We start from the raw sequence: 19,931 nt of genomic DNA on the forward strand, positions 1-19,931 counted from the left end.
TGAAACGTGGGTGGAGCAAGGGTTGTTATCGGCAGGAAACAAAAGGAACATCTCCAGAAAGTGGGAGCAAGGGAGCGTCCCCCAGGCCAAGCACAGTGGCAAGGCCGCCACCAGCACATGCAGTGCCCACTCGCAGCGCCTGCCACTGACCCTGTCTTCACCTGTGGAGCCCTCGATGGCCTGGTTTTAGTTGAGTGTAAAACGTCATGAGGCCTTGCAGGTCCACTGTCGGCCCAGCTCCCTCGGCCGGTGTCCAGTGGCTGTTATAGGAGTGTCCTGAGCACCGAGTGCACAGCCAGGCCCTGCTGCTTTGTGTGCACGTTTTTGCTATTGAAGTTGTGCTTTCAAGGGGCATCCCTGGTGGCGCAGGGGTTAAAGTCTTACGCTATCATCAGCCACTGCAGTTCTAGCCCTGACCAGGGAGCTGACCCACATGGCAGCACAGCAGACCTCTCCTGTCTCCCCTCTGCTCCCCTCAACAGTGGATTTCAGTGGATCCACCTGTTCTGTTCCCCACTCTGTCTCTGGGGAATCCCCTCACCCCCCCACCTCTGGTCTGTACCCCAGTTCTTGTATGCATAAATAAATAAATTTTTTTAAAAAAGAATTTCAGTCGCTTCAATGAGTGTGCTTAAAACGAGCTCTGGTTTGGTCCAGGTGCCTTTTTAGATTTGAAAGTCGTGCCGCTTCAAGAATGCAGGCCGCATGCCTGTGCGTCAGGGAAGGCCGTGGCGAGAAGGGTGTCCAGACTCCTTCAAAAGCCGTCTGTGCCTGCGAGCAGGCGGGGTCGGTCCCACAGGCCGGCCTTCTCTATAGCCATGAGTCTTGTCCTCTGAGGTCCCCAGGTTAAGCCTGGCAGTACTTAGCAAGATAAACACAAAAAGGCAAGCAGGCAACTGAAAAATAAACATGGAAAAGTGTACAAATAGAAAGATTAAATATTTACATCCATTGTGTACAAGACCATAGTTGTAAAAGAAATGCATCTGGGGATCTGGGGGAGGGCAGAAGTCAGCCAACAGGATGTCGGTTCGGAAGGGGGTGCCCAGAAAACTCCCTGCCAACAAGTGCCACAGATGCCCAGAAACTCCCTCTCCACACACCCCCTTCTCTGCTCATCTCCTCTGCGGAGATACTAGCCCACTGACTCTTGGATTCCTAGGGCCTGCTGCCACACACGGAGCAGCTGAAGACAAAGTTTTCCTCTCCCAGGTTGGGTGGCGCAGAGCCCAGACCCGGCCCCAGGCCTCTCTGCTCGGGCAGTGCCGGCCCTCAGCTTAGAGACACGCCATCCAGAGCGGCCTCTGTGGGCCGTGGCCACCGTCCCTGTGCATCCGGTGACGTCGTCCTGCCTACCTGTGCACCGGCAGGGCCTCGTCTCAGTTAGTTATATCCATAACGATCCCATGTCCAAGCAAGGTCATTCCGAGGCCGGGGAAGGGTGAGGGACTGGGGCGGGCGCCCTTTATAAGCAGCAGGAGCCACACGGGAGCCGTCGGGCCTGGCCGGTGACACGTGCGCTATCGGAACCCGGAGCCCAGTGGTTAGCTGCCTGCAATTAGTTCTTGGCCCAGAAACATTTATTTACCTTTATTTTACATCTAATCAACTTGTCTAAAGGATAAATAAAATCAAAGTGAGTTTAACAAGGACACTTAGTCAAAAGTAAACTTGAGACCCAGCAGTTCCAGGGCAGCCGCCTCTCCGGGGGTCCAGTGCGAGCTGTGTGGGGCCGGCCCCGGGCGGCGGACTGTGTTCACCCTCACCCTGACCCGTGCCGTGCAGGCAGGCAGGTGAGGCGCTCACCTGTTACAGGTCACACACGTTCACGCAGAGGTGTTTCAGCCCGAAGTCGGCATTCCTTGGCGTGGCCCGGGTCCCGAGGACACCGTCCCCGCCGAGCCGCGGCCCCCGTGTCCCGTCCGCCCGCCCGTCTCCTCCCCACGAGCTGCGGCCTCCAGCGCTGTTCCTGCTGGACTGGGGGCGTCCCTGTTCCCTTGCCCATGGCCGATTCCTGCTCCTTTTCGTACTTTCTTCAAGCTCCCTCTTACACTCCCATCTGACCGCCACGCTTTCTCAAGACCACAGCTGCTCCCCGATGCTTCTAGAACAACGGGGCTCCCCCTCACCACGGCTCTCGCTGTCTGTCCCTTCCAAGCCTGGCGGAGACAGCGGCCGTGGTGCCCAACTCTCCTCTCATCCCGGCTGCTTAGCAGCGGCTCGATGCACAGCTGGGGCGTGAGTGGGGCGAGGCGGGAAGGGAGGTGGGTGTGAGGACAGGGCACACGGGCGCCTCCTCTCCGTCCTGCTGGCACTGGGCGCGTCTCAAGAAGCAAGCGTCCCTCACCCTGCCGGGGCCTTCAGGAGCCCGGGCCGGAGAACAGCGCCCGTTTCTAGCGGGTTGTCCAAAACCAGGGGGTGAAGACCATCCTCCGGGGCCTTCCGGCGGGCATCCCCTTGGGAGCATTTCTCCTGCCGAGACACCACGGAGGGGGATGACTAGGGAGCAGCAGGGACTAGTGTCCCGGGGCTCACGCCAGGCTGTTCGCCCACGGCTGAGCTTGGTGGAAACTGCACCAGCGATTCTCTCTGGCCTAGAATTCTGCACGCCCCGCACCTCGCAATTTTCCTTTTAACTTTTCTATTGAACGGTTGTTTGCAAAGAAAAGGTCTTTAGCCTAGTTAGTTCAGTTCACTGTGCCCTTCCCCGTTGTCACGACCACCTGGCGGCTGAAACACTGGCACTGCGCCGGCCTGGGCCTCGGCTGGCACCCTCCAGCCTCCCCCTCTGCTGCTAGGCAGAGTCGGGGTTTTTCCACCCAGGACGGTCCGGCTCTGCTTCCCTGCCTCAGAGACAAAGCCAGGCTTCCAGGCCCCGCGGCCAGCACCCGGAGGAAGTGTGTCCCGGGTGTGCCCTGCGAACTGTCCCCCTGGCTGGTCCCTCCTGTCCTCAGAACATCTCACTTGGTGGCAAGAAGTATCTGCTAAGCTAAGCAGCAGCCACCCTGGCCCACCAGGCCCTGTGTGTGTGTTGTGGGGGGGGGAGGGCGCGGGAGGGCTGGAGGGCCCTGGCCTCTGCGGGGCGAGGGCGGGAGGCGGCCAGCCCTGAACCTCAAACCCCGGCCCTCACCTGGCTCTCACCTCCCGCCCCGGGGCGCAGGGCGCTTCCTCCGCCTGTCCCTGCCAGCCTGTCCGTGGGCAGCATTGGTGCCCCGCGTCCTTGGCTCCCTCCGCGCCACCTGCCTCCGCCCCGCCGGGACAGGCCCAGAGACGCGAGGCCCGACGGCACCGAACAGCTGAGCCGGGGCGGCGGGACACAGCGCGCGGCTCTCCGCGCAGCAGCCCGAGCCAGACAGTCCGCAGACATTCCCGCCCCGGCGCACCCGGCCCAGGGGCCGCCCCGCGGGGAGTGGTCGTGGCTGCACCGGGCCTGGCGCGTGGGGTGCACCGCGCCTCCCGGCAGCGCCCCTCGCGCCGCCCTCTGTGACCTCACCCCCTCGGGTTCCAGGGCCGCTCTGTGACTTCATCCGGAGATGTTTCCACCCCGCAGCCTCAGAGGCCCGGGCGGGCGGCGGCGGAAGGCTTAGCCGGAGCAGGCAGGCCCCCCTCGCGCCCCCTCGCGCCCCCTCGCGCCCCCCTCGCGCCCGCCGCGGCGCGCATCCGGCCAGGCGCCTCCGCGGGCCGGTTCATGGGCATCCGCGGGCCCCTCGAGGAACCGCAGAGGGCCGGGGCCGGGGCGCCCCGCCTGGCGTCCGAGGGGGGCTCCGCAGCCCGCGGGGCTTCCCGCTCTGCGCGGGCGATGGACCGGGGCTGCCAGACGGCGCGGGAGCTGCCCGAGCGCCTGGGGCCCGACCCGAGGAGCCGGGGCGAGCCGCAGAAGCCGCTGCTGAGCAGCCTGCCGGCCGCGCAGACCCTGGCCCGCGTGCTCCGGCCTTGCTACGGCCCGCACGGCCGGCAGAAGCTGCTGGTGACCGCCAAGGGCGAGACGGTCTTCACCCGCCACGCCACCGCCATCCTCCGCGCCCTGGAGCTGGAGCACCCGGCCGCCCGGCTGCTGCGCGACGCGGCCCAGGCCCAGGCCGAGCACTGCGGCGACGGCACGGCGGGGCTGGTGCTGCTGGCCTGCGCGCTGCTGGAGCAGGCCGAGCACCTGCTGCAGGCCGGCCTGCCCCGCGCGCAGCTCCGGGAGGCCTACGCCGCCGTCGTCGCCGAGACGCTGGCGCTGCTGCCGGCCCTGGTCTGCCACTCGCTCGGGTCTCTGGAGGACCCCTTCTGGGTGCTCTACGCGGCGATGAACACCCACGCGCTGGCCCAGCCCCAGCACCTGGCCAAGCTGGTGGCCCACGCCTGCTGGGCCACCCGGGAGCTGGACGGCCGCTTCCAGCCCGAGCGCGTGGCCCTGTGCGTCCTGCCCGGGGGGCGCCCCGAAGACTCGTGCCTGCTCCCCGGGCTGGCGGTGAGCGGGCAGCCCCGCGGGCTGGTGAACATGGTCGTAGGTGGGGCCAGGGTGGCACTCTTCGCCTGCACCTTCGGGCCCGCGCAGACCCAGGCGCAGGCCACGGCGAGGCTCTCCAGCCCCGAGGAGCTGCAGGCCTTCAGGAGAGGAAGCGAGCAGCTGATTGAAAAGCAAGTGGGCGAACTGGTCTCTGCCTCCATTAACGTGGCTGTGGTGTGGGGGCAGATCGACGAGAAGACCCTCGCCCAGGCCAACAAGCGCGGCATCATGGTGGTGGAGGCCAAGTCCCGGAAGGAGATGGCCTACCTGAGCCAGGTGCTGGAGACGCCGCTGCTGCCCTACATGCTTCCTCCAGGGGCGCCCGGCCAGTGCCAGCGGGTGTACGGGCAGGGCCTGGGGGAAGACCTGGTGGTGGTGTTCGAGTGGGAGTCTCGGAGCACGCCTGCCCTCACCTTGGTCCTCAGAGGGACCACCAGGGACGGGCTGCGGGGCGCGGAGCTGGCGGCCTACCAGGGCATCGACGTCTACACCCAGCTGTGTCAGGACACCCGGCTGCTCCCGGGGGCCGGGGCCACAGAGATGGCTCTGGCTAGGATGCTCTCAGATAAAGGAACCAAACTGGCAGGGCCCGAGGGTCCAGCATTCCTGGCGTTCGCCCGAGCCCTGCGGACTCTTCCAGAAATCCTGGCCGAGAACGCGGGCTTAGCCACCTCGGAAGTGATGGCAGAGATAAGCGGGGCGCATCAAGCTGGGCACTACCTAGCAGGAGTGGGAGCCGAGGGGCTGATCAACGTGGCCCAGCTACAGCTGTGGGACACCCTAATCACCAAAGATCAAGGGCTGCGCATGGCAGCCGCTGTGGTCATCCAGCTGGTGACCATAGACGACATTGTGGTGGCCAAGAGAAGCCCCGCCCTTCAGCAGAACCTGAATCCGGAGCCAAAGAAAGCAAAGAAAGGCTCCTCTGTGGGGAAAAACATCTTGGGAAGGCATAAGCAGCAACATCCTCAATAAAATGGGAGCTGCCCGGGAGGGCACAGCCCCCACCCCGAAATGCGTGTCTGCCTTGCATATTGCCTCCACCTCTAATTCTCTTAGATAAAAGCAGCACCAAGGGCCATAGAGAAAAGTCCTGTGTGCTGACTTACTTGCCTGCAGAAGCTCGGCGTCTGCGGGTTCCCGATCCCTCCATCAGACGCTGTTCCTTTCCTGCGTGAGAACAGGGTTCAATTCTATTGAAGACCTTTAAATTGAGCAGCTGCTCTTTTGAGATGGAAAAAAAAAAAAAAGTCCAGGAATCTCTTCCCAACGATTTGAGTATTCCCTGCACGATAGACTAATATATGAGAATCTCTGTCTAGAAGTCACTTTAGCAATTTGAAAATATGAGTTCCAGCTCATTCCTGCTGGGAATTTCTTTTTTTCTTTTTTTGAAAAAGAAGGGATTATTTTGAGATTTATTTATGTATGCATACAAGAGCTGCGGTACATGCCAGAGGTGTGGTGGGGGGTGAGAGGATTCACCAGAGACAGAGTACGGAGCAGAACAGGGAGACTGACCATGCTACACTGCTGAGGGGAGCAGCGGGTGAGACAGGAGAGGTCTGCTGCTCCATGTGGGCAGCTCCCTGGCCGGGGATGGAACTCGTGCTGCAAAGGCTGTGGACAGCTTCATAGGTTGCGTCTTAACTGGTTGTGCCACAAGGGAGGCCCAGAAGGGATTATTTTGAAGGCAATAATAAAGAAGGAAATTGAGCTGTCAGAAATTTTTTTTCAATAAACCATTCTTGGCATAGATGACAAAAGGGAAGAATACATACCTCAGGCCTCCCTGGGGTCTAGGGGTTAAGTCTCAGTACTATCACCACTGTGGCCTGAGTTTGATCCCCGGCCAGGGAGCTGACCCACAGGGCACAGCAGACCTCTCCTGTCTCCCTGCTGCTCCCCTCAGCAGTGGATTTCAGTGGATCTGCCTGTTCTACTCCCCACTCTATCTCTGGTGAGTCCTCTCACCCCCCACACCTCTGGCCTACACCCTAGTTCTTTCTTTTTTTTTTTTTTTAATTTATCTAGGCACACGAGCTGGGATACAGGTCAGAGATGCAGGGAGTGAGAGGACTCACCAGTGACAGAGTGGGGAACAGAACAGGCAGACTGACGAAAGTAAACTGCTGAGGGAAGCAGGAGAGGTCTGCTGCACCATGTAGGTCAGCTCCCTGGCCGGCCAGGGGATGGAACTCATGCTGCAGAGGCTGCAGACAGCTTCATAGGTTGCGTCCCAACCCCTTGCGCCACTAGGGAGGCCCCACCCTAGTTGTTCTAAGCAAAAATTAAAAAAAAAATGCATACCTCACAAGAGCCCTGGGGCCGCGTGTAGGCCGGGAGAACTGGGAAGCACCTGGCAGCAGGATTTCCCCGCGGGGCTAGGACAGGTGGCCCCTGGGCCTTCAAGAGTGCATCTGAGCAGAACTGGGAGCAGAGCAGCACACCTGGCCCAGAACCCTTTGCACGGTGAGCACCCATGTCTCCCCTCTGGGAAAAGAGCAGAGCCGGGGGCCAGACTGGGGAGATGGCAAGCTCCCGGGTCTTAGGACAGTAAAACAAAAGGTTTTAACAATTGGAGAGAGAACATGAGTCCAGCAACAAATGACTTAGAGTGGGCGTGTCAGCAGCCGCAAAGAAAACCAATCGCCAAGACGCTTCTGAAATTCACAAGAAGTGAAATCTCAGGAAGTTGTTAGTGGACCAAGGAAAGCAACCAGAAGTGCACAGAACTATGCTCGCCTCCGCCAACTCTCGACTCACAAAGCAAACGCACCTCCTTTGCCTTCCTTGTTGTTACAGTGAACATGAGTACACGTGTGACGCCTCTCCTGCCTTCACGTCCTGTGCGGTGTCAAATTCCAAATAGTGGTGGTGAGACACACTGTTGACTTTAAAAAGCACTTTATTTTTTTTTTTTTAAGATTCATTTATGCATACAAGAGGTGGGGTACAGGCCAGAGTTGCAGGGGGGTGAGAGGATTCCCCAGAGACAGAGCGGGGAGCAGAACAGGCGAATTGACCAAGCACACTGCTGAGGGGAGCAGCGGGGAGACAGGAGAGGTCTGCTGTGCCATGTGGGTAGCTCCCTCGCCGGGGATGGAACTTGTGCTGCAGTGGCTGCGGGCAGCTTCATAGGTTGCCTCTTAACCCCTTGTGCCACCAAGGAGGCCCTAAAAAGCACTTTATATGGATGTTGTGTAAAAGCACAACGAACTTAGGAGGCACTTGGTTCTCTCTCAGTTGCAGGAGACACAATTGAGCCTCAGAAAAATTAAATAATTGGCCAAAGTTTCCGAGTCAATGGAAGCGGGAAGCTTGGTCTCTGGTTCATGGTTGTATCGCCTCGACATCAGCCCCTCTGCAGAGACACGACCCTCGTGACTACGAAGACAGGATGTCCCAATATGGCATGAAAGATGAAAAAGATGAAGATGAAAATGATAAAAACCATGTCCTTTTGGTAAAATAAATAGATAAGATGCCTTCTATTCACATTTGAGTTAGAGGCCCAAGACACACCCAGGTCACACAATGAAACAGTTTATCCTAAGTTTGACACACAAGGGATTTTTTGATCATTTATTTGGGAGAAATCACACTGCAACCTTCCTCACCATGCCCTTCCCCCCAGACACACACAGGCCCTCACTCGCATTCTAACGGCACCGAGGACAGCCTCTCCAGGGCCAACGAGGTGCAGCAGATGCACAGTTAACAGGCTTTCCTGAAAGCTTTAGAAGTACCCCTGAAACTTGTGTCTTACGGGGCATGTTGGGGAGATCTTGGAGTTCGTGCTGCTGAGGCCGCTGAATTGTCCTGACCCTCCTGCCCCCCGCCCCCGTCCCAAGACCGGTGGGTCAGCACTTCCACTTTTTGAACTGCCAAATAGCAGGTCAATAAATCTCCTTGAGCCACCCAGGGCTGGGTTCCCCCTCTTGCAATGTAAAGAACATTAGCTGGGCCTCCCTGCTGGCGCAAGGGGTTAAGTCTCAGCGCTATGAAGCTAGCGGCAGCCACTGCGGTGTGAGTTCGATCCCCAGCCAGGGAGCTGACCCACAGGGCGCAGCAGACCTGGCCTGTCTCCCCGCTGCTCCCCGCAGCAGTGGATTTCAGTAGATCCGCCTGTTATGCATACAAGAGCCTCTTGTATGCATAAATAAAATAAATCTTTGAACAATAAATAAAGAACATCAGCTGCTCCAGAAGGGAAGGGAATGGTATGCCACGGGGGTGGGGGTGGGGTGGGGGGGGGAGCTGACTGCCCTGAGGAAGAGGACCCAAGGGGGAAGGAAGTCTAAGCCGCAGGGGTCTGCTGTCCGCTCCTGACTGCCCGTGAGGGTCTCCTCCTCACAGCCTGTCTTCCGAGCGCGCGTGTCAGAGCTGCAGCGTCTCAGCCTCCGCGCACACGCCCCAGGTGGGGTCTATTAAAGTCTGAGACGTGCTGGCCTGAGCGGTGACCTCACGAGCTGTATCCTGGTCATGCTGAGAAATTGAGGGGCGTCTTTAACCACCTCTTTAAGGATCTTTAGTCTCTTCAAGGATTTAAGAGTCTTAAATCTATAACTCAGACATCAAGTTGTTTCTTTTCTCTAACTGACAATGGAGAAATTGACCAGAATGTGACCTCCCGCTCACGGCATCCAGATCCTGCCTCTGAGGTGACGGGATCAAGGGCGCCCTGAGAGCAGGGCCTCAAGTTCCCCACAGGCCCGCAGAGCTGGCTACATATTCCTTTCCCAAGACGCGCTTGGGACTGCAAGTCGGCAGGGACGCGCGCCAGGCCCCTTGCTGCTGGTGGGCTCCCCTGCCCGGGCAGCGCCAGGCCCTTTGGCTCAGCGACATGGCTTTATGGGACTCGGAGCTGATCTGAGACGCAGAGAAGCAAAGCAACGAAATGGGGAGGAAAAAATAGGGAAGGAAATGAGAAGTGAGTCCCCGGGAGGAAGACGATGGTGCCTGGCTTGCCGGGGGCTGAGTCAGAAGAAGGGCCCCACCCAGCAGGCCCGGAGGCCGGGCCCGGGCCGGGCGCTTCGGGGGGCCCCGCCAACCTCAGGAAACCAAGTGGGGGAGACAGAAACACAAAGCAGGAGAGCGTGGCCAGTGGTCTGCTCCGTGCTCAGTGGACTGTGGGCGCGCCTCGCCCACCTGCGCGGCCAGGCCCTCCCGCAGAGCCTGAGCTCGCCCGTGCAGCTCCCTGTAGGGCAGAGGCCCCCGAGCGAGAGCGGAAATGCAGGGGTGGGGAGAAAACAAAACTCTGAGACCCACACACCTGGAGGGCCGGAGAGGGAGTCACCGGGCTCAGGGCCCAGCGAGTCCATGTCCAGCTAGCCGGAGAGACACGCTGGACCCTGTCCGCGCCGGCTGTGCTGCCCAGGCCACGCCCCAGGTCGCTCCTTGCTCCGTGCCCCCTTTTCTTTCCTTATTGCAGCGTCATTCGTTGCCCACGCTGCGCGTGGTGGAGGGGAGCAAGGCCACGGCTTCCCCAACGTGTGTCGCCGCCTCCCCCATCCAGGCCTCGCGGTCCTTTACCTGAGGCCGCTGGGCCTGCTCCCGCCCCTCTGTCCCCACCTCACCCTCCCTGCCCTCTGCTCGCTTGCCTTCTGCAGTCTGATTTCTAGGATTGATGTGGGTTTAATTTTCTCACTCCCTTGCGCTTCCCCGGAGCGCCACATGAGCGATCCTCCCGTCTGGAGGGTCTCCTTACTGCCTCAGCATCACCCGCTCCGGCTCCAGCCGGCTCCAGCCGCATCATCGCAAAGAGCAGGAATTCATCTTTTCCTTCTCACAGCTAAGTAGTATGCCACTCTGTGTACACGCCACGTTCTCTTAACCCTCGGCCCAGTGGCTGGCACTTAGGCTGTTTCTGGACCTAGACTGCTGTCTGTGGAGCCGCAGTGAACGCAGGGCACATAGGCCTCGGCAACCATGATTTTGCACTCTTTGGGTAGAATTGCCGGGTCACATGGCAGACCTATCTTTAATATTTTGAGGAACCTCCGTACTGTTGTCCATGGGGCTGGACCAGCCTGCGTTCCACTGACCTGCTCCCCCTTCCATTCCGGCTTTTCTGGAGTGGTGAGTGTGGGGGAGGCTCTGACATGAAGGCGTGCCACTGTTGACTCTTTGCGGAAGGCTGTTGCCCTCTGTGACCACTGAGATTCCCCCTGGTTAAGGGGGCTCCTCCAGAGAGCACTGTCCCTGTGGGCAAAAATGCCAGAAGCTGGGCCTCCCTGGCGGCGCAAGGGGTTAAGTGCAGCACTGTGAAGCTGTGCGCAGCCTCTGCAGCATGAGTTCCGTCCCCGGCCAGGGAGCTACCCACAGGGCACGGCAGACCTCTCCTGTCTCCCCGCTGCTCCCCTCAGCAGCGTCTTTGGTCCGTCTGCCTGTTCTGCTCCCCACTCTGTCTCTGATGAATCCTCTCACCCCTAGCACCTCTGGCCTGTACCCCAGTACCTGTAAGCATAAATAAATAGATCTTTAAAAAAAAAGAAAAGCCAGAAGAAGCTGCAGTAAACCCAGATCTCCACATCTCTGTAATTCCCAAAAGAGCCGTGGCAACTTTTCTCCCCAAAACATCAGTCCCCATCACACACACACTAAAGATCCCCCTTCCTAGCTGGGGAGAGAGGAGGAAGTTCCGAGGAGTCTGAGAACAGAGAGGAATCCCTGCTTCCCACCTGGGACCAGGGGCCTGTGCCAGCTCGCTGGGGTCGGGAGGGGGAGAAAGGGGCCCGGAATCGCTGGAAGCTGAGCCCTCCCTGGGAGTAAGGGACTCTTTCCTGTCGCCCCGAGAAGGAGAGCAAGGGCTGATGACTTCATGGTCTGGACACACGGAGGGAAACCATGGAGGGACTAAAGTTACCCGCCAGGAAGCATCCCACCAGCAGCACAAAGGCTGGAACGTCAAGGTCATTGAGTAAATGGAAAGACATCCACACAAACTCCCTGCACGTGGGGTTCTGGGCCCGAAAACTGTGAAGGACTGAGTGAGAAATTCAGACGCGGCCCTGCCTGCCTGGCCCGTGGCCGCCGGCGGCCGCAGCGCTCAGGACCAGAGCTTAGACGCCGAGGCAGCAGGGGTCCTCCCGGCGCGAGGCCCGGTCCGCTGCAGTTTCATCCACAGCACGGGGTGAAAGGACTGGCTGTCCAGGACGGGTCCTTCTCACTCACCCAGCGCATCAGACAGGAAAGGTGGGTGCCAGCAGTCCAGGGAGGAGAGCCTCACTCAACTCACCGAACTCACAAGGAAAGCCTCTCCCTACGGAGACAGTCATTCATCTTTCTTCAACAGCGTAACACCTGTGCACCCTCTGGCTCCAGAACCCTGCCAGGGCCCCGCTGTGCCACACCCACATTCTGGGTGGCACTTTCCCTCAGAGCTGTGAGCTGTCTGGTCCCATTTTCTCCCCCGTGAGGATGCAAAGGCCCAGGAGCTTCACGTCTCACCCCTATATCCACTGTGATCAAAAATCTCTTTTTATATTGACTTTGTTAATGCAGTTGGTTTGCAAAAGCTGTAATGCTCCATTGCAATATTTTCATTTTTAAAAAAGATTTATTTATTTATGCATATAAGAACTGGGCCGCCAAGGAGCCTGTGCCACCGAGGAGGACCTCACAATGTCTTTAACACTGGATTTAATTTCTTTTTTAAAAAAGATTTATTTATGCATTCAAGAACTGGGGTACAGGCCAGATTCGTGGGAGGGTGAGAGGATTCACCAGAGACAGAGCGGGGAGCAGAACAGGCAGACTGACGAAATATACGGCTGAGGGGAGCAGCGGGCATGACAGGAGAGGTCTGCTGCGCCATGTGGGTTTCTCCCTGGCCGCCAGGAGATTGAACTCCGGCTGTAAAAGCTGAGGACAGCTTCATAGGCTGTGTCTTAACCCTTGCGCCACCAGGGAGGCCCCTCTCTGCCCAAATTTTAATCAGATTGTTTTTTTTCCCATTGACCTGTGTGCTTTTTTTTTTTTTTTAAAGATTTATTTATACAAGCACTGGGTACAGTCAGAAGCGCGGGAGGGTGAGAGAATCCACCAGAGCCAGAGCGGGGAGCAGAGCAGGCAGAAGGACCGAAGTAAACTGCTGAGGGGAGCAGCGGGCGGCAGGAGAGGTCTGCGCGCCATGTGGGACCCTCGCCGGTGGTGGCCGGGGATTGAACCGGCGCTGCTGAGGCTGCGGGCAGCCTCGCAACCCAGCGCTCAACCGCTGCGCCACCAGGGGAGGCCCAGACCTGTGTGCTTTCTTCATTAAAATTTAAAGTCTTTATCAGATGCTCGTCATCAGGCCACAAAGGTATCCCGTGCTAAAGTCAGGAGAGCAAAGGGTTCCTTACACTGTGAGAATTTTGCTTTTGCTCTGTGCTGTGATGGGTACCATGCAGTAGAGAACATCAAATACTGACTTAAAATTGTAAAACATGAATGCAGTAAATATTCAGAAAAATATTCCTACTTACCTTGTTACCTTTTGCTTCATTTTTCTATGACACGTCGATTAGGTGTAATCGCTCTTCTCCTTCCTCTCACTTTTTCATTTCTCTGTTTTCTTTGTTTCACCACTGGTTTATTTCAACCCTCTAGCTGTATGTTTCACGCCCATTTATTTTTTTTTCTGGTTTCTACATTTCTGTCAATTTCTATCCGTTTGCATTATAATGAGTAATTGACCTTGATCTTTTGTTGCATCTGTGACTTCTTGAAATGTTTGCTCAACCTTAGTCTTTATCGTCTTGGATGGTTGATTTTCTCTGTCAGTTTCAGGAAGATAACCCCGAACCTCCCCCTGAGGTCTGGATTTCCTATCCGTAAAGTTTTCTTCTTTCATTTATTCACTCTTTACTGGTGTCTTCAGCTTTTTACCTTCATGTTTTCCTCTTCTTTTACCCACTGAACCCTCCTAAACTGTTACTTTGGACTCACCTGGATAACAGGCTTCTTCTAGAAGTGCTGGCAGCTACAATTTCCTTCTCATCCCGCACGGCAGAAGTGAACTGGACTACATTTCAAGTCACAGCCGGGAGTAGCCGGGTACAGCTGATACCCGCAATGTGAGCATGTATCAGGCGCCAGCCCAACATTCAGAACCGCCTAGAGGGCCTCCCTGGTGGCACAGGCGGTTGAGCGCCGCGCCGTGAAGCTGTCCACAGCCTCTGCAGCACCGGTCCTATCCAGGCCGGCCTGTGAGTGTCCCACATGGTGCGCAGACCTCTCCTGTCTAGCCCCCTCTCCTGTGCCGCCCACTGCTCCCCTCAGCATACTTCGTCAGTCTGTCTGTTCTGCTCCCTGCTCTGTCTCTGGTGAGTCCTCTCACCCTCCCGCGCATCTGGCCTGTGTCTCTGGCCTGTGTCTCGGTTCTTGCATGCATGAATACATAAATCTTAAACAAAACAACTACCTAGAAACCAGAGTTCAACTTGGTCAACACAACAGGTGCGGAACCCACACCAACCAAGCTCTGCAGTGTGAAAACACCCGCTCGGCCCTCCTGCTGTGGACGGACTGGACTGCGCCCCAGCTGCCTCCTGGGGTGCACTGGACCCCTCATTCCTCAGCAGGGGCTCGGCTCCAGCACCCCTGTCAGCCTGGCCAAGCCCATCTCCGGCCCACTCTGCCCAGGCCGCCCCTTCCCTTCCCTGTCAGGTGTCCTCACCTCCTCCCTCTCCTCCCCTGCTTCCCTGGAAGTGTCCCTCCCTCCTGGTCTCTCACCCGGAGGGGCTGAGCTAACTCAGGGTGGCAGACGGCCAGGAGCGCTGGGGACCTCCTCCTGGTCTCAGGCCTGTCCTCTGAAAATGAGTCGCTTTCTTCTTTGCAAATGTCACTCAAGGACAGGTAACTTCAATTACAGCCGACTCCACCCCAGCCCCGCACGGAAGGGAAGGGTCACTCCCTAATGGTGGGGCTGTCACGCCCTGAGTGCAGGGGTCACGCCCCTGCCCAACCCCACACCCTCCCGCTCCCCACACCCTCGACAGCCGCACCCCAGCCGCACCCCTCCCCCACAGCTCCCCAACCACACGCTCCCCCTCCCTACACCCTCCCCTGCCCCACACCCTCCTCCAGCCCACAGCCTCCCCTCCCGCCCCGCCGCGCCGCTCACCCCTCCCTGCCGCACCCTCCCGCGCCTCCTCAAGCGCACGGTTCACTTCTGGGAGCCCCGAGTCCGCAGGAGGGGCTCCCCGCCGAAGACCCGCGCCCTGCTGCCTTCCCGGCCCGCGAGAGGGGGGACGCCCCCCCGGCGCGCCCGCGGCCCCGGCGTGGACGGGACCCGCCCTAGCCCCACCCGCCGGGGAGAGGCCGAGCCCCGCTGCTCGTGGCGGGGGCGGGGGTCCGCCTGGGCCGAGCGGGGTGCGCGCGGCCCCTCCCCTTCCGGGCGGGTGCGAGGCCCTCGGTGCCGGGCCCGGTCGTCCGGCCGCGCGAGTCCCGCGGCGTCCCGGGCCCGGCGCCCGCTGGCAGCTGCGCCCACGCGCCGCGGCGGAGCGCGCGAGGCGGCCGGGCCGAGAGGCCACAGGCCCTGCGGGGCCCACGGGGACTGCGGGGCGCGGGCGGCTCCCGGCTCCGGGGCGCCGCCGTGGAGAGCGCGCCGCCCGGACCCCGAGGGCGCGCGGGGGGACGGCGGGGCGGGGGGCGCGGGCCGGGCTCCCTCCCCGGGCGGAGGGCGGGGCACGCGCCGGGCCGCCCCCCCCCGCGGGGCCGCCGAGGAGGAGGCGCCCGCCCGGGGCCGGCGGCAGGTGCGCGCGGGGCGCCTCGGGCCGGGGACCGGGCTCCTGGCGGAGGGCGCGGAGCCCGCAGCCGGGAAGCCGCGCGTGGCCGGGCCCGGGCGCCCCCCCAGCCGGTCCGCACCGCGCGGCGGCGGGACGGGGGAGGCCGCGCGGCCCTCGGGGCACTGGCGGGGCCTCCCGGGGCCCGCGGCGGGGGCGGGCGGGCGGGGCGGGGGGGCCCCGGGGGCGTCGCGCGGCAGGTGCGCGGCAGCTGCTCCCGGGGGCGCGAGGGCCCGTGGCGAGGGCCGGGCGCGCGAGCAGAAACGGCCCGGCTGGCCTCCGACCCCCGGCGGGGCCTCCCGCGGGGCCGGGCGTCGCTCCCCGCCCGCCCGCCCCGCGCCGCCCACCCCCCCCCCCCGCTGCTCGAGCTGCCCGAGGGGCCGCGGGCCGGCGGCGTCGCCTGGCTGGGCCGGGAGGGGCGCGGCGGGCGGCGCCGGGGCCCTCGCTCGGGGCGGGCACGCGGAGGCCCCGGGGCGCGGGCGGGGCGGGCTGAGGCGGCCCCGGGCGGCGGGGGGCGGGCAGAGGACGCTTCCGGCTCCCCAGCGGGCCAGCGGGCTCGGCCCCGGGCGGCGGGGGCGGGGCGCCGGCGCCGGCCAATGGGAGCGCGACCTCGGCGGACGCCCGGGGGCGAGGGCCAATGGGAGGGCGCGCCCGGGGGCGGGGCGCCGGGCGGTGCCGGGCCAATGGGAGGGCGAGGCGCGGGGGGCGGGCGCCGAGGCCCATCGGCCAATCGCCGCGGGCGGGGTCGCGCGGCCGGCCCGGGTCCGGCACCCGGAAGGCGGCGGGGGCGGGCCCGGCGTCCGAGCTGTCAGCCCACGGCGGCCGCGCGGGGTCACGCGCCCCGCCCCGCCCCCGCCCGCGAGGCCCCTGCGCCGGCGGCTTCCTCTTCCTGCGGGGGCGGCGGCGCGGGGGGGGCGACCCGGGGCGGGGAGGGGGCCCGGCCCGGCGGCACGCGGCCGGCCGCGAGGGAGAGGCCTCGCGCACTACTTGGCGCGGAAGGACCCGCGGCGGCGGAGGGATTCGCACGCGCGCACTCCGCGCGCGACCTGGGGGCGGGGGCCGGCGCCTCCCTCCGCGGCCGCCACCTGTGCCCGGCGGCGCCGCCCGCCCCTCCTCCCGGCCGCACCTGCGCCCCTGGGGAGCCGCCCCGCCCGCCGCCGCCTGTGCCCGGAAGGGGCGCCGCCTCCGGCCAGCCGTCACCTGCGCCGGGCGGGGGCCTCCCCACCGGGCCCCCCTCACCTGCGCGGGCGGGGACCTTCCCCCGGGCCCCACCTCACCTGTGCCGGGCGGGGGGGGCCTCCCCACCGGGCCCGCCTCACCTGTGCCGGGCGGGGGCCTTCCATTCGGGCCCCCCTCACCTGCGCCGGGCGGGGGCCTTCCCACCGGGTCCGCCTCACCTGTACCCGGAAGGGGAGCCGGCCTCAGCCCAGCCCAGCCGTCACCTGTCGCACCCGGGAGGGAGCCCGCAGTCCACGCCAGCCCAGGCCGGCCCCTGCCCAGCCGTCCCCGCGTGGGGTCACTCAGTAACAGGCCGGTGGGTGCCGGTGGGAAGGAAGCGAAGGCCTCGCGGCAGCCAGCTTTCACCCAGGCCGGGGGCTTGACCCCCCTGCGAGGCTGCGCCCGGCTTCCATGGGGGGGGAGGGGGGTGTCCGTCTTGTGGGGTGGCTGCTGCAGCCCCATCTCTGGCGAAGCAGCACTTCTGTCGCCGCCACGGCTCCATGCACGTTTGCTCAGGACGTGCGCCTCGGGCGGACAGGCCACCGATGCTTTGTTTACTCTCAAGCACTTGGCGGTGCCAGGAATGAGCCCCCCACACAGCCCGCCCAGCCAGGTGATGCACTGTGTTATGTGAAGAACCACCAAGTCCTCCACGCCTCCCAATTGTGTACATCTAAGAATAAAATGTGGATTGAAATTGAAGGCTATGTTTAATTTTTTCTATAATTTCTTGAAGGTTTTTAAAAAATATTTATGCATATAAGAACTGGGGTACAGGCCAGAGCTGTGGGGAGTGAGAGGACTCACCAGAGACAGAGCGGGGGCAGAACAGGCAGGCGGACTGAAATCCACTGCTGAGGGGAGCAGCGGGCGCCACAGGAGAGGTCGGCTTTGCCCTGGCTGGGGATGGAACTCAAGCTGCAGAGGCTGCAGACAGTTTCATAGGTTGCGTCTTAACCCCTTGTGCCACCAGGGAGGCCCCTTGAAGTGTTTTTTTTTTCAGTATTACAATGAAATGAACAAATCTTAGGTTTTTTATTCTAATAACATTCCTTTAATTATCTTAAATATATGAAAGCACCATCTTCAATCATTTGCATGTGTTTATATGCAAAATGCTGTGCTCCAGCATTTGTATGACTTTACCAATTGCATATTTCATCAGAAGAATTTTAAAGTTCAGCCTTTACTTAAATGCATTTTCGCTACCTCTTTGGGAAGAAAACAAAATACCATATTATATATGGTATGTACGAAATATACATATTTAAGTTTTTTTACAATAAAAAAAATTGATATTTATGGAGGAACATGGTCATGAAGAAAGAAAACAGGATAAAATTTTTAAAAAGAACATGTCCTTAAATTCAACATATAAATTAACTTCTCATTAATTGGCAGTAGCTTCATTTATGTGAAGAACTACCATACTTACTACTCTATAATTATTATCAGTAGAAGGTTATAAAATTAAAATCTAACAAAACAGCAAAGGCCCTTTTTATGTAATATCTTTTCATTATAACTCTTTCTTATTGCAGCTAGTTTATTCAACAGTGCTGGACACACTTGGACTTCACTCTCAATATAAAAGCAGTAACTTCTTATTTCAAAAGTTTTGTTATCAATGCCCACTGAGAGGGTATTGGTATTTGTGTGGTATTTGTCCTCTTCTTATTTATTTTTAAATTTGTAGTGGGAGTCACATTGGCTTATGACATCGTACAGGCCTCGGGTGCACAGCACCAAAAATCAATGTCTGTTCTACGTTATGTTCGCCACCAAAAGTCTAGTTTCCATCTGATACCACTGAGCCCTTTCACCCAATTTACATCTCCTGCCTTTGGCCTTCCTTTTCCCGGTGGGTATTACTCACTAAGAAGCCACTACGAGAAGTGCTTTCTTCAACCAGCAAACCACTAGATGGTCAATAATCGTTCCCTCTGTCAAAGGGGAGACTGACGGTGAGCGAGGTGTCTCCTGTTGCACGCGGAAACGCAGCCACTGGATCTCTTGCATCAGTGCGTGAAACTGGAGTGTGTTCAGTGTAAAGAAAGCGTGATCCTAAACCATCGTTGCGCACTGTGGGTTGTGTTTCACTCCCTTTAACAACAGGTAGAAAACAGTATTTTCTAAAAATTGATGTTTTGATGAGACGTGTCACCTCTTTTTTTTTTCTTGACTTTTAATTTCATAAGAAAGCTAACTCCTTCCATTGCTCTCGTCAAACATGAATATTAGAAATGCTGTGCCTTCATTTTTCTTGCTAGCAAGTTCTTGCAAATAGATTTGGGAAATTAATCATTTATAGAGGAATTGCTATTTTGTGTAAACACTTCAAGAATAATTCCCACCTGTAAGGAGAATTTTTATAATTCCTACCAAAATCTCCTGCACCATTTTATTTCTGAGTAGCAAGTGAATTTCCTGGACAAGAAGGAACGCGCTGGCAACTTCTTAACTTTTGGGGAATGAGGACCGATGGCTCCCCTTTGGTGAAGACCAGCCTGTGGCAGCCCAGCCTGGGTGGTGGTGGGTGGAAGTTCAGCTTGGACCAAAGGGTAAAAGATTCTGTGGGTGGGAAGTTAGCCGCCTGGCGTTAGAGGCTGCAAACCGTGTCTGCAGATGGGTCCAGCTGACCCCTCACCATGGTTAGGGATTTTCAAACTAACATCCAAGATGTTAAAAATGGGAGACTTCATGGGCCTCCCTGGTGGTGCAGGGGTTAAGTCTCAGCGCTATCAAGCTATCATCAGCCACTGTGCCACAAGTCTGCTCCCCAGTCAGGGAATGACCTACATGGCACAGCAGACCTCTCCTGTCTCCCCGATGCTCCCTTCAGCAGTGGATTTCAGTGGATCCGCCTGCTCTGTTCCCCACTCTGTCTCTGGGGAATCCTCTCACCCCCGCACCTCTGGTCTACACCCCAGCTCTTGTATGCAAAACTAAATAAATCTTTTAAAAAAAAAAAACTGTGTGCAAGCAACAATCTCTTTCACTATTAAATTTCTTGGCTGGACTGGGAACAAACTTTTAAAAATTAAAAGAGAACTGCTAGGCATCCCTGTCAGTTTCAACTCAAAGCAAATCAATCAGCACAAACGGAACCGCGGTGAGTCCACCTTGATTTTCTACTGTACTTGTTTTTATTTAGATTTCATGGGAGAATTATGTTGCTCTGGACAAAACTGTGTCCCCTGAGCTGCTATGTTGAAGCCCTGACCCCCAATGTGACTGTATCTGGAGACAGAACCTTTAGCAGGTGACTCCGGTTAAATGAAGTCACAGGGTCACCCTAACAGGCAGGATTAGTTTCCTTGTGAGAAGAGGCCCCTGAGAGCTTACTCGGTCCCCTCCCCAACATGAGGACAGCCCCTGGGGTCTCCACTTGGTTATGCACTGGAAAGACTTGGGGGGATGTTATCAATGTTCTGAAACGACTGGAAACA

General features: G+C 59.2%; 1 protein-coding gene and 1 long non-coding RNA gene across 3 annotated transcripts; one reads left to right on the plus strand and one right to left on the minus strand.

Annotated features, from left to right (window-relative positions):
* Window positions 1–618: 618 nt before the first annotated feature.
* Window positions 619–3,289, minus strand: LOC119256154 (uncharacterized). 2 transcript variants are annotated; one of them, XR_008550908.1, is made up of 3 exons: window positions 3,142–3,289; window positions 1,357–1,520; window positions 619–896 (listed from the first exon to the last, which is right to left on the minus strand). It is a non-coding gene; the product is annotated as an uncharacterized LOC119256154 (long non-coding RNA). The 2 variants fall into 2 exon arrangements; XR_005127655.2 differs by having other exon boundaries at window positions 3,131–3,289.
* A 399-nt stretch (window positions 3,290–3,688) lies between these two features.
* CCT8L2 (chaperonin containing TCP1 subunit 8 like 2) lies at window positions 3,689–5,814 on the plus strand. The gene has a single exon (XM_037518861.2). The coding sequence runs from the start codon at window positions 3,689–3,691 to the stop codon at window positions 5,468–5,470; it is 1,782 nt and encodes a 593-aa protein (XP_037374758.1). The 3' UTR covers window positions 5,471–5,814.
* Window positions 5,815–19,931: the final 14,117 nt, after the last annotated feature.

The sequence above is a fragment of the Talpa occidentalis genome, unplaced genomic scaffold (assembly GCF_014898055.3).
Source record: "Talpa occidentalis isolate TD23 unplaced genomic scaffold, MPIMG_talOcc4v2.1, whole genome shotgun sequence".
In the NCBI taxonomy this organism is placed as follows: Eukaryota; Metazoa; Chordata; class Mammalia; order Eulipotyphla; family Talpidae; genus Talpa; species Talpa occidentalis.